Genomic DNA, 14580 nt, shown 5'->3' on the forward strand with positions numbered 1-14580 from the left:
AAATATTGGTATGATGGTACTGTATGTTTTAAAAAGGTAATTATGCATTTATAATGCGAGGTGGTTGATTTCATGGTTTTGAGTAAACCATATTTCTTTTCTATATTGATGATATATGGGGATTTGAGATTTTTATAACTCCCACGGTAAATTTCAAAAATTTTTGGTAATAATAAAAATGGGCTATTGATATTTATTTTATTTTAATTATTTTGGATGCACTTATGCAGTACCGGTGTTCTATACTGTACATGAGATTGTGATTAGCGTACAGGTTTTAGTCTCCCGCGAGTTACCTATGGACCTGAGGGTAGGCCGGTTTAGTATAGTACACATAATCGCCCTCCTCCTAGGCCGGGATGACATGTTTTAGCAGCGGTGCTGTCGGGACGCCGTATGCCGGTTCTCTCTTTAACCCCCGCCTGAGGATGCTCGATACGCTAAGTACAGTAGGGCATCACTGATATATAGTGTGGTGTGTCAGGCTATTTTTCGATTTGATTTTTCAAGCTTATTATTTGGAAATACTATTCAAATAAAATGGTTAATTTATTTAAGTTTTACCCTTTATTTCAAACAAATAATTTTGTGGTATTTTTCTATATGATTTATTAATTGTTGTTCAAAATTTACTTTATTCCAGATTATTTTTCTGAGTGCATTGGGTTCCAAAAATTGTTGCATTTTATTGGTAATTATTGATTAAATATTTTCATATAAATTGTGGGGCTCTATATTATTATTTGCATGATTTTGTATTTTAAATGTTGATATTCCATTTATTTATTATTTAATTAATTATTTATTGGCTACCTTGATTTTTGGGGAAATATAATTGCTGGGTTTTGTGAAATGTTTTAAAAGGGGAACTTTTCCAACCGAGTGAACCGTGAGGGTTTTGAAAGAAATATTATTTTCAATTAATTATTATTTATTTACTCATTTATTGTTAATTATTCAAATGTATTATAATTTTCGTTACTATTATAATTGTACAGTAGATAGAGTCACTCACTGAGATGATTAACATCTCACGTTTTTAAATTTCGTTCCCTTAGATTCAGGCTGGTAGACGACATCAGAATCAAGCTCGACGTTTGTTGCTGTTGAGTTTCAAAGAGTTCTGCTTCCTTGTATTCTATTGTATTATTGTTTCCTATTTCATGTTGTATAACTTTCACACTTATCTGTAACTTATGATACTCTGTATATTTACTGGACCTATTGTATCAATATTGCATGCATTTCCTATTTATTTTATCGGAGTGCTGAAAGTTGTGGATTAAATTGTAGTAATGTGGGGGGAATAAGGGGATGTTTCTAGAAGTGTGTTTTCAGTGCAGGAAATTTGTGGTAAGTCCAACCCTTAGGGGAGGTTCTGTCGGATTTTCCATTGGAGGGTCCGGTAGGGTTTCTCTGGGATCAGGGCTTGTCTAGGGTTCCGGTGAAAAATTTTGGACGGGTCCTGACATTGCCTAAATGTGGAATAATTATGGTTCAAATGTAAAATATACACTCTTGTAATAACCAATGCCCTTTTATAGTGTGTGGCTTCAGGGTGGGAAAAAAAATTAAAATTGTATAGCTCCTTAAATGAAATAATGTGGTTTTAGAGAGTATTAAAGTGTAACTATTTCTTTTATATTTAAAACATATATTTCTAAAAAAACAGTGCCGTCAAAAAATCCTCTTACAAGAGAAGAATGAACTATATATAATTTTTTTAGTCATAACGAATTAACTAACTTTGATGATCGTTAATATAATATATGACTTTTAAATGTACTACATATATGTACATCTATTCTCCATATTATTATAGAGTAATATAATATGTAAAAAGATTATTTAAACAAATTTTGAGAATTAATGATGTATCACGACTGTATTTGCCCTTATTTGGTCGGATCATTAGCAGATTTTATTTATTTTTGACAGCCAATAAAATAAAAGTCTACAATCCTATTTATTACCCAAGATTTGTTTAAAAAAAATAATTTGGTTTAGAAATCTTTTATAGTCGGATATAAAGTTATCATTAGAATTAAAAAATCAACTCCAAAAATGTTTTCAATAAACTATAGTATTATTATCTTAACTGTCTTTTTTTTTCCTTCCTTTTTTTCTTTTTTTTTCTTTTTTGTGGAAAACTAATTGTGCTTAATTGAGTGCAATCATTTATATGGATGGTGGTAATACGCATAGATTTTATGCAGTGAGTGTGGTATGATTAAAATGCTATTTAAATCATAAAGGTCAATAATATCAAAATATAAAATTATAAATATATTGCAATCTGCCAGCTAAAGTACAAAATGTTTTATATCTTTATAGCATATATACTTTTCCTTGTGTAATTAAGCTATAATTTCAATCATCAGGTTTTGCTATTGCATCAATGAGATTTTAATTCTAAATCAGTTGGAATCTTAACTTTGGAAACTATTTGAAAAATTAATGATTCCATTTAAAGCAAAAGGTACATACATGTATAAAGAAACACAGACTATGATAACCTGCTATACAGTTCTTTTGCAACTCAGTGTCTTGGTTTTCAGCTTGGTTTGTATTATGATTGTAAGCATAATTTGAGTATGTAGGAAAGTAATTGTTAATCTTTATAGAAGCCGTGGCCTTGATGCTTGAATAAATTGGAATTTTGTAAATTGATTTAAAGATAATGATGGTTGCATTACTTCGAATTATTGAAGAATAATTTTAGTATTCGGATGCTTCATGCCGAGTGTGTACATATATATATATATATATATAGTTTGTTAATCATGCTTTGATGATGGGTTCAACGTACATGGATTTGTATGAGTTTGAGGTTGGGAAATTGTTATGGTGATCTGGTTTTGTATTTAAGTTTGTATTTGGATTTTTGATTGTTGAATGCTTAATGTTGAGGTAAAGTTAAAAATGATGGATTTAAAATTGTGGAATGAGTTTTGATCCTTGTTAAAGCTTGGCCTAATGGTTTTGAGTAAATTGAAAGAAAGTTATTTCATTTGGGTTTTGATTTGCTTAAATTGGGAAGGAATTGAATTTTCTTTTATGAATTTGAGGTTAAGAACAATTTTTCTAAACCGGTGGAAGACTTTTGGGTTTTGGCTCATTGAAATTAATTTAATTTATAAGATTAAGCTTAAAATTTGTGTTTTAATCTTTAAAAGACTTTTGGAAATTTATTTGCTAAGCTTTGAGGTTAAGAATTGGATTTATATTTTATCTTGTGGAAATTCATGATCAATTTTGAATGTAAAAATGTTGAGGTTGAGATTTATTGTTGGTTTTTATTTTGGATTTGAATATATTTCCTTGAAGTTAAGTCTTGAATTTAAGTTTTTAAACTCATTAAAACTTCTAAGTAATTTGTCAAACAATGGTGGTTAATTGTGGACTCCAAACACTCTTACGTGAGAGTCAAAAAGGAGAGCAGCAGGGATTCTTACTAAATCACATTTCTCCTGAATTTCAAAATTTAATGGTATTGATGGTAATCTATTGATTAGCCAGTAACATGAACAATTTCATCTTAGAATGCCTTTGGCAGGTTAGCCATACTAATCATGCTTTTGACATTTTCCATGATAATAGTTCAACTTATTCCCTCGGCTACTCCATTATGTTGTGGAGTGTGAGAAATTGTCTTCTTATGCCTAATGTTATATCTTTTGCATTAGGCATCGATTGCTTTAAAAGCATGCTTGCCTCTGTTAGCTAAGCAAAAGCAATTCGGCTTCTCTTTTGTTTCATAGATTACCATGGTGTGGAACTATTTAAAGTGATCTAATATGTGATCCTTCATTTTCAAGAAATATATCCATACTTTCTGAGAAACATCATCAATAAAGTTCAAGAAATATTTATTGCCACTTAATGATTCTATCTCCAAGAGACCACAAACATCAAAGTACATCAGAATAAGCAACTTTGACCTCCTCATCAAAGAGGACTTGAACAAAACTCTATGTTGCTTATCATGCAAACAGTGATTGCAAAGATCTAGCATAGCATTGTTGGAAATAATGATAAACTTCTTCTTTGTCAAGGTAGACAATTTTTTTTTTCAATAAAGTGACCAAGTCTTTGGTACCATAGATTTTGACACACATCACCTTGCCTGCACATATCTTTACATAAGTCTTGTAAAACTTTCCATAAATATGTCCTTGAGTGACAACCATGACACCTTTTACCATTTTCTATGTGTTGTTGCTGAAGTGATTGCCATAACCATCCTTGTCAAAACCTATTCCTGAAAGTAGATTTAGCCAAAAGCCTGGAACATGATGGACATCCATCAAATAAATCTTTGCAATTAAGTAGATCTTCCATTTGAAGTCTGCAAAATGTGTAGTTGGTGGCAGCAAGTTTATTCATAGCTTCCAATAATAATTCTTTCATTGAAATCTTACCCTACAATGGCTTGATCAAAGAATCAAAGCTGAATTTAAACAAAGTTTACCAATGCGTCCGGAATGGTTGAAACTGTTGGATATGACTTTTCTAGGGAAAATCCAAATATCAAAAAATTTAAGGTAAAATTATAATTTTCAAAAGTTCTAGGGAAAACCTGCACATACCAAAAATTACATAAGCGATTTGTAATTTCTGAAAAAAAAAATGGGGTTGTTGCTAATGTGATGGATGATGAGGCAAATCTACTAGTGTTTTAGGTAATGTGGCACCACTTGGCTAATGACATGTCTGGTGATGTGACATGACTAATGTGGCACCCTCTCTATGTTGCTTTGCTTGGCTTATGTGATTGGCGCATGCGACACCTGGAGGGAGTTTGAATCTGGTAGATGATTTATGGATGATGCATGACAACACATGAAACCTATAGAAAATTTCTTCTTGTATGGCTCTCCAATTTGTCTCATTCTTTTCGTCTCAGTGAGATCTATCATAATGTATGCTCAAATCCCTATTTAGAGCTTGCTTTCGAGGAACCCTATCGCTGAACATAGCACTTTGATACCATTTTTTGTGATTCTCAAACAATGAAAAACAAACGTAGAAACCAGCAAATCATACACTAAGAAGAAAAACAATGTATTATTATCTCTCTGAAAATTAATATATTTATATATATATATATATATAAACTTCTCTAAAAAATCTCTTTACAAAGTGTCTAGCCTCTCCAAAATTACAAAATTCTATGTTGTCTATGATATAAGATAGAAAAATCTAACACTATTTATAGACTTAAAAAGTTGCCTTATTTTATAAAACAACTTGGCCACCAAGTAAATTTAGCCAAAAAAATAAAAACTTTAATATGTTGGGCTTTAGGAGTTAGGTTGGACCTAACAAAAAAAAAAAAAAAAAACTAGTCCACTAAATCAAAACTCCATAAAACATATTTATATGTATATACAATATGGAAATGCGCATATGCATAGATACGCATGCAATTTTATAAATATGTGTATATATATAATGCATATTTTATAGTGGAAAATATGTAATAATTAATATATATATATAGATACAGTTGATCTTTCATTAAGATATCCCAATAAAAAAACCCATTAAGACCTTTATCATTAATCATTGAATTGATTCAAATAACTTAGTTGTCTAAATAAATTGGATAATATACTAAAACCTAGTAATACATTTGGTACCCTGCTTAATGCCCTCCGCACAATATTAAATAATACAGTGATTTGTTAAGTCTTAAAATTGCACTTTCCAATAGGTATTAAAATTATGCAACCTCCTTCAATTGTGTGCTTTACGCTGTACAATCTAACCTGCTACCCACCCTGGGTCTGGGCCGCACATCTGCTTTCATATTTCATTCAATTTTTTTTTCTTTTCTTTTTTTCTTTTTTTTTCTAAATCGTTATTGTTTTTTATCTCTGTCTTTTTTTTTTTTTTTTCCTTTGGGATTGCCAAATTGAGTTATTGGCCAAAAGTCACCGGATGTTTAATTTGAGCTTCTTTTTTCCATTGCCATAATGACTTGTGACTTGTAAGTATACAAATTTATTTTATACAAATTTATTTTTAAAAAACTTCACCAAAATAAATTTTTTTTTATTTTTAATGTTATTTTTTAAATTCTTTTTTTAGAATTTTTTTTAAATTATTTTAGTATTATATAACTTTAGATAATCTAAATTATTTATTGAATAATAAAATAATTTACAAAAAAATTATATTAATTGATAAGAAAAATTAATTTTTTTATAAAAAAAAAAAGTTTTAATACAGTACAATCATGCACCAAATGTTGTGCAATATTAATACAGTATAGTACATTACAATCTATCCAATACAATACAATACTCCAGAATTAATCCAATACAGTCTTGTATATCAAATGTATACTAGGACGGCAACATAAACTATATTTAGGCTTATTTAAACCTCAAAAATAATTTTACATATCAATCTTTAAAGTAATTTAAGGGTTGATGTTGATGCAAAAATCAACAATCCAAGTTAGTGCAACTTTCTTATCCGTTGATGAACCTGTAATACCTACAAAATAGAAGATGCTATTAGAAAAACTTAGAGGGCCCCGATGTGGTATCGGTAAAAAATCTTCTGACTTTCAAGTTAGAAGAGAGAATTTGGATTCCAAGAAAATATTAAGGTTATTATTGCATACCTTGGAAGAGGTGATTATAATGTATTTATAGCTTAGGTATAAGGTGTCTTCGAGGGACTAAGAAACCGACTAAGGGCCTGTTTGTTTCACCGGATTGGACAGGATTGTGTCCCAATCCGGTGTTTGAAAGGAACAAACGAAGAAGCGGATAAGTTAGCTGCTACAGTAAAATAATCCCCCGAGAGGAGGATTAAGCTGACCCGTCCTTCCCCCTGGGTCAAATTTCTGTCCGGAGCTCATCGAAGGCGTTGCTGGTGTCTCTCGAGTGCCTCTGCCCAGATCAAGCGTGCCTCTGCCCAGATCAAGCTCTGAATATGTGAGTTTGCCTTCTTCTTTCTCTTCTCATTGTTTGTCTGCTTCTTCTTCTTCATGTTTCAGTTTATTTTTTTTTATTAGATCTGCCCATATTCCTCTTTTTTGATCTGCCAGAAAAGACTTTTTCTTTTTCTTCTTCTCTGTTCTCGTTCATCTTCTTCTTCATCTACATTGTTCTTCTTCTTCTTGGTTTTTCATCAACACACATTCGGGCCATATTTTTCTTCTTCGTTTGTCTTGTTCTTCGATCTGGCAATTTGTTTTTTTCTGCAATTTTATTTTCGATCTGGTGTACAAATTTGGAGGAAAAAATGTCTTCTTCTTCGTTCTTCTCTTCGATCTGGCATTGTTTTTTTTTTTTTTTGCCATTTTTTTTCTTCTTCTTCTTCAACCTGGGAGTACAAATGTGTAGAAAAAATTTCTTATGCTTCTTCTTCTTCTTCTTCGTTCTCTAATTCTGGGTGCTCCATCTTTCAATCTTTATCTATTCATCAACCACGTATGAAATTTTTTACTTTTGCAAGATTGTGATGCCAAATAACATATTATCCATCCTGTAATTACTAAAATTTTATCTAATTTATCTAAAATTTCAAATTGCTATCCTCTACATATTCTGTATGTTGTATTGAACTTGTGGATGCACAAATTCTGCCGTTAGGCTAGTGTACAGTCCATGCTTCCAAGGTTATGTGTTAGTGCCACATTTAGATAACATCTTGATAACATCTTTAGAAAATTTAATCTGGTGGTTTCTGAGCTTTCAATATGTCTTAATGAAATGCCAACCAGAGAAGCATAGTTTTGACCAGAGAAACATAGTTTTGATGGCCATCAGTAAGAAAGGGTTGATAAATCTTGAAACCTGAATTAAGTGCATGAAACTTATTTTAATCACCCAATCACATGGGACTAGATTGGATCAGACTTTAGTGTGAAATTTGGAACTTTGTTTCATCTTGTTGGATGAAAGTTAGCAGTTATACTATGTTAATTTAAGTATGGAGGTTAGAGATTTTTTTTTTTTTTTGGGTCAATATCACATTGAGATTGAATATGCATAACCCTTGATGTAGTTCGCAGAATGAAAATACTGATTATGATATCCAACATAATAGAATTGAGAATGAAAATGCATAACCTCTGATGTAGATCAGAGAATGAAAATACTGATTATGACATCCAACATAATAGAATCGAGAATGAAAATACTTAACCCCTGATGTAGATCAGAGAGTGAAAATACTGATTATAATATGCCAACCTGATAGAATTGAAATATGACCACCACGTAAAACAAAACAAAACAAAACACACCTTTAAATTTTCAACCTCAACAAAAAAAGACGAAAATGAATTGTAACAAATAGCTAGACTTCACCCTACGCTTTTGAGAAGCAACTCCCAGCTTGAGGAATGACAAGGGACTAGACGTAGAAAAATAAGCCTAGACATTTAAAAGTGACATGGAAAATCAGAATTTGGAATAGAAAACCATCAATGGTTGGTAAGTGGTCTCCACAATGTAATCAGTAAGAAAGCAAGATTATACACAATATTGAAAGACATTTGAGATGAGATGGCATTCAACCGATGGACACTAAAAGCCATCATGCAGTACATATGTACTTAAGGATCTTTGCAAACCATATACAACCTATATTACCTTTGACCCTCAATAACCAATCAACCAATCAACCTAAATTATTGATTCTCTAGAGCATTCTCTCTCTAAATTACGGAGTTCACAAACTAAAACAAATGGAACAGCTATAAAAGCAAATGGTCCTAATATAGGTGTTCATAAACTAGTACAGCAATCTGTAACTTACCAGGCTTAACCACTTCTCCAGGTTGGGATTTTATAAGGAGCTGCCTTCCATCTAAATGTGTCAGTATAAATTGGAAGCCACAGAGAGCCTCTGTAAGTGATAAGGTGTGCTCGAAAAACAGGTCATCACCCTTCACAAAAGTTCCACATGGTGTACCTTAAAATCCAGTTGGTTTCTGAGAGATATCATAATAACTTGTACCTTATTTTTCCAATTTTTTTAATTTGTTTCAATTTGGGTTTTGTAAGTTAAATTAACAGTTAATCACTTTTTTACATAAATAATATTAAAAGTAATACAGTTAATCACTTTCTAATAAAATCTCTACTCTTGAAAGGGGTTGCTTTTACTTGAAGTATAAGAGCAGATTACCCATACATATGAATATTCTAGTGTTTATACAGGGATTTTGTCTTATCAAATGTCTTAACTTGTTGAAGAAGGCCTCCATTTTTTTTTTCCATTTTATTTCTTCTTCTTCTTCAATCTGCTAGTACATATTTGTAGAAAAAATTTCTCCTCCTTCATTCTTCATCTTCGTCTTTCTTCTTCTCCTTCCATCTGCCATTGTTTTCTTTCTGTAATTTTATTTCTTCTTCCATATGTACAATGCTTAGTGTACAGTCATGTCAAGTTTATACATTTGTTAATGTTGGACTTGTCCTTCTATGCGTAGTCTGTGAATGCTGATTCTGTATCGGAGTTGAGTGAACTTGGAAATCAATTAGCCAACAAAGGCTGTTATCTAAAGTTGAGGTATGCAGCTATCTACCTACAGATATGATTGTCAATGTATTTCTAACATATTTTTCTTTCTCTTTTTAACATTCATTGATTAGACTATTCTGTTTTTTTTTTTATGTTATTAGTTGACTGCAATTTATCCTTTGAATGCATTGCTTTTAAATTTAATATGGAAAATAAAAAAAAGTGTAGCCACATCATGCTAGAGAAACAGAGAAAGATAAAATTAGATCTAGAAATCTAAAAATAAGTGTAGCCACATCATGTTCTGTTTTTTTTTTCTTTGTGAGTGCTTACTTTGAATATTGACATGAAAAAGTCTTTGGAAATTAAATAGAAAGAAATCATCATCTATTCTAAAAACTACAGTTAATAAAAAATAAATCCAAGAATGTATATCAGAAATTATTGTGCTTGTGAACGTTTGTGCTTAGCTGTTTAAAATTTTTTCCAATAATCTGATTTGGCTCTAATTAATTAGCTAAACACAACCAATTAACAATGTTTAATCATTTTCGACTAAAATTTAAAAACTTTATTTATTTTTTAGTTAAAAGTTGAGTTGAAAGCAATTTCTCATATCTGAGAATGGGAATGAGATAGAGGTGGGTTAATGGGTGTTGTGTTTGTGTTTGGTCCATTTTCGACTATCTACTTTCTTTTTCCTCTTTTCTGGCAAATATTTCAAAGTGCACAATTTGGGTGGCACACGCATAGTTTAATATAGGAGGGACCAACCTTCAGGCCCATTTATTATATTTGGGTTTTCTTTTTTCTTTTTCTTTTATTTATTTTTTTTTCTCCTTTCCCTTTTTGGGTCCAAACAAACTATGCCATCATCATTTCCTCTCCAGCTAATTTTATCCATCGTCAATTACAAAATATTTTGCTAGCTTTCCTTCAATAAAAACAACAATTTGGCTTTTATGGTTCAAAGAGGGTGAGTTAGAAAGTATTATTCCTTCCCTTGATAAAAAAGCAAGTTACTTTATGGAGAACAATAATGGCTTATGTAAATTTTAAAAAAGTATATATAAAATATTATTCAATTATAAATATTTCTTTAAATTTTCCACATTCTTTTTGTCCCAAACCACTGTACATATGCCAAAACTCCTATCAACGATTATAGAATATTACTAATTATCTAAATATAATATTTAAAATATTAGTTATAAATTCTAAATCATTATTCGATGGCCCAGTTATTTGTTTCTAGTAATCTTTTCAAGTATACTTGTATCCAACTGGTGGATGGGCTTGTGGACAGAAATATTTGTTTTCTCAAAATTTTTTTCAAGTATACTTGTATCCAAGATATATTTTTGTAAATTATAATTTTTTTGTACATTAAAATGTTATGTTTGTTTTGTTTTTATTTTTTTTTTCTTTTTTGTAGTGAATATGGATCGAAGAAGATTAGCTGCATTATTGATGCTTCCAAATGATAAGGCATTAGAATATTTTTGTACATGCTTTATAGTTGTCGGGTTTATGTACATGTATGTAGCAATGCAATTGAGAAATGATAGAGGTGTTAGGAATCGAATAAATAAGACTGCAGAGTTGCGTTCATCTTTTGTAACTAGTTTGTTGGACAATGATGTTAACTGTATTAGTCAACTTAGGATGGAGAGGAGAACATTTGGTATTTTATGTCAGTTATTACGCCATGATGGATATGTTAAAAGAGATGGTACTGTTACATTGGAAGAGCAAGTGTGCATATTTTTGCATATAATTGCTCATCATACAAAGAACCGTACAATTATCACTAGATTCAATAGATCGGGGGAAACAGTTAGTAGATATTTCAATTCAGTGTTGAATGGAGTGTTACGTTTACATGGGACATTGTTGAGGCATCCTGAACCTGTGTAAGATAATTGTTCGGATGATAGATGGAAAATATTTAAGGTATGTTAATCAATTAGTTTGGTTACTTTATTTAATTCGTAGATATATGTGGCAATATCTTATGTAACTAATTTTGTTTGTGACCTAGAATTGTTTGGGAGCATTAGATGGAACTTATATTAAGGTTAATGTACCCGAAATCGATAAGCCGAGATATCGAACCAGGAAGGGTGAGATAGCCACAAATGTCTTAGGTGTATGTAACCCAAATATGGAATTTATATTTGTATTACCTGGTTAGGAAGGTTCCGCTTCAGACTCAAGAGTACTTCGAGATGCATTAAGTAGGCCAAATGGATTAAAAGTACCCACCGGTAAAAGCAATTCTTAAAGTTCATATTGTAGTGGACCAACATTATGTTATCTAATAGGAGCCATTTTTCTGTGTTAGGTTATTATTATTTAGTGGATGCTGGTTACACTAATGGTGAAGGATTTCTTGCACCATATAGGGGAACAAGATATCACCTTTCCGAATGGAGAGATGGTTGTGCACCTGCAAATCATGAAGAGTATTTCAATATGAAGCATGCATCTGCTAGAAATATAATAGAAAGATGTTTTGGGGTTCTAAAAATGCGATGGGCAATTTTAAGGAGTCCATCGTTCTATCCAATTTCAACCTAAATTAAGATAATTACTGCATGTTGTTTGATACATAATCTTATTAGGAGAGAAATGGCACTTGATCCTGGAGAAGCTGAGTTTGATATGAGTAACGATGCTAACATAAGTGGGGATGAAGATATTATAGGATCAATTGGTTCTTCGGATCAATGGACTAATTGGAGAAATGAGTTAGCTAGGCAAATGTTTGATGAGTGGAGAAGTCGTCGTGGTTAATAGTTGATTGTTATGATTTATATAATTTTGTAACTGTTTAATTTTATGGTGTTTGTTACATCTTTTGTATGAAGACTAAATTATATTAAATATAACATATGAGAATTTTATTATTTGTTATTAAATTCATATTTTTTATGGTATTTTTGGAATCATGGAATTTTTACATAAATAGCAATGGAAGCTGGAGGTAGCGATAACGATAATAGGGGTGGTGACTCTAGGCGTACATGGACTCAACGAGAGGAAGAAGCTTTACTGATTATCTTAGATGAAGCTGTAGCTAGTGGGCAACGTTGTGATACAGGGTCATTTAAGCCTGGCACACTTACTATGATTGAGAGGCGACTATCTGAGCTGTGTCCTAATTCGAGACTGCGAGCCAATCCACATATTGAGTCGAAGATGAGAAAGTGGAAGAAGCAATATGGTATAATATATGACATGCTGAACAAAAGTGGATTTGGATGGAATGACTCTCTTAAATGTGTGGAGGTTGACAGTGAAGAAGTTTGGCAAGCATATGTGCAGGTTTTGAATATTATTTGAAAATATATGTTAATTTCAATTTTAGTTTGTTATCTAGCATTTATTTTTTCTTAGCTAAACGTTGGCTTTTTGTATTTTAGAGTGCCCCAAGTGCAAAAGGTTGGAGAGGAAAATCTTTTCCTATTTATGAGAAGCTTGCTAATATTTTTGGGAAAGATCGGGCAACCGGACGTGGAGCACAAACTCCAATTGATATGATAAATGAAATAAATCTGGACACTGCAAATGAACCAATTGATAATGTCGATTCTCCAATGTCTGTGAATCGAGGAGGTAGTGAACCATCTACACAAATCCAAGCAAGAGGTAAACGAAAATCTAGATCGAAGGACGATGACATTGTAGCCGGGTTAGGCAATGCAGCAAAGAAATTATTTGATAAATTGGCTGCAAAGTTGGAAAAATCCGAGGCTTATTATCCACAATATTTAGTTATGGAGCTTGACAGGTTAGGATTTGAGGCCAGTGATAACCTCAGAATCTCTAAGGCAATGAGATCGGATCCATCGAATATAGAGGTTTTTAAGGTTATTAAAACGGATGCGAGGAAGATTGCATTTGCTCGTGACTTTTTGGATAACTAATTTAGTTAAGTAGTGGACTACATATTTCTGTTTATGTATGGGAGGATGATAATTATGAACAATTAGGTTTGAAACTTATGAACTTGTTGTATGGTGGTGGATGTTTGTTTCTAAATTTGCATGTAAGGATAATTTTATGATTATGTGTTATGTTTTAGAATATTCATATGCGCGTGATTGAGTTGATTTATTGATTTTTTAATTGTATTACTATATTATATTATAATGTATTCTTATATGCAGGAATATTAAATGGCAAAGAGAAGAGTTTATGTTGTGTTTAAAGGTAGAGAACCAGGGATATATAATTCTTGGCCTGAATGTCATCAACAAGTGCAAGGATTTAGAGATAATTTATATCAAGCATATAATACAACCCGAGAAGCTGAAATTGCATATGTTGAGTATGTAGAACAACGGATGCGGAATCGTAATGACGCAAATCTAATACGAAATACCACCGCACATACACATGCTCAAATGAACAATGAATGGCGTAATGGTTTTATAGTAGGTTTTTTATTTGGATTGCTAGCAACAAGTGTATTTACTTATTTGTTTTATAAGTAAATTATCCTTGTAAAATCCAATATATTTATATTTATGTAGTACTTGTTATTTGAATTGCTACATGTGAAATCTATATACATATACATATAATTTGGATATGGATATTCTTATATCATCAACAAGTTCTTAATTACATATACTGTTAATTATTTATTTATTTGTGAATAATTGTTATTTATGATTTACCATACTAAAATTTTATTTTTATTGGTTTTGGAAACAATATATTTATGTAATTTATGGGTTGAAAAAATATTCAATTGTCTTATGCATACCATTAAAATATATTCATTTTTAATTAATTGTTATTTATGGCATACTATGTTTTAAGTTAATTTTAAGCTATTTCTAAAGTTATATATTAATATTATTCGTGGGTGTATACAACAAATTTTGTATATTTTTCATGTATATATAAATATATAAATATATAAATGTACAACTTTAATTAGATGTAATAATTTTTTTTTCATATAAATTTAACTTTTTATTTTTTTATTTTTTTAAATTAAAAATATAATTACAAAATAGTCTTATCCAGTCTGATTCGGCACCAAACATGGTACAATTAGTTCATCATTCAGTCCGGAAC

General features: G+C 31.1%; 1 protein-coding gene across 1 annotated transcript; it reads left to right on the plus strand.

Annotated features, from left to right (window-relative positions):
* Positions 1-6708: 6708 nt before the first annotated feature.
* On the plus strand, positions 6709-13418 carry LOC112488994 (uncharacterized). Its single transcript, XM_025066951.3, has 3 exons — positions 6709-6950; positions 12461-12816; positions 12915-13418. The coding sequence occupies exons 2-3, from the start codon at positions 12463-12465 to the stop codon at positions 13416-13418; spliced, it is 858 nt and encodes a 285-aa protein (XP_024922719.3). The 5' UTR covers positions 6709-6950; positions 12461-12462.
* Positions 13419-14580: the final 1162 nt, after the last annotated feature.

This window comes from Ziziphus jujuba, chromosome 11, assembly GCF_031755915.1.
Source record: "Ziziphus jujuba cultivar Dongzao chromosome 11, ASM3175591v1".
Taxonomy (NCBI): Eukaryota; Viridiplantae; Streptophyta; class Magnoliopsida; order Rosales; family Rhamnaceae; genus Ziziphus; species Ziziphus jujuba.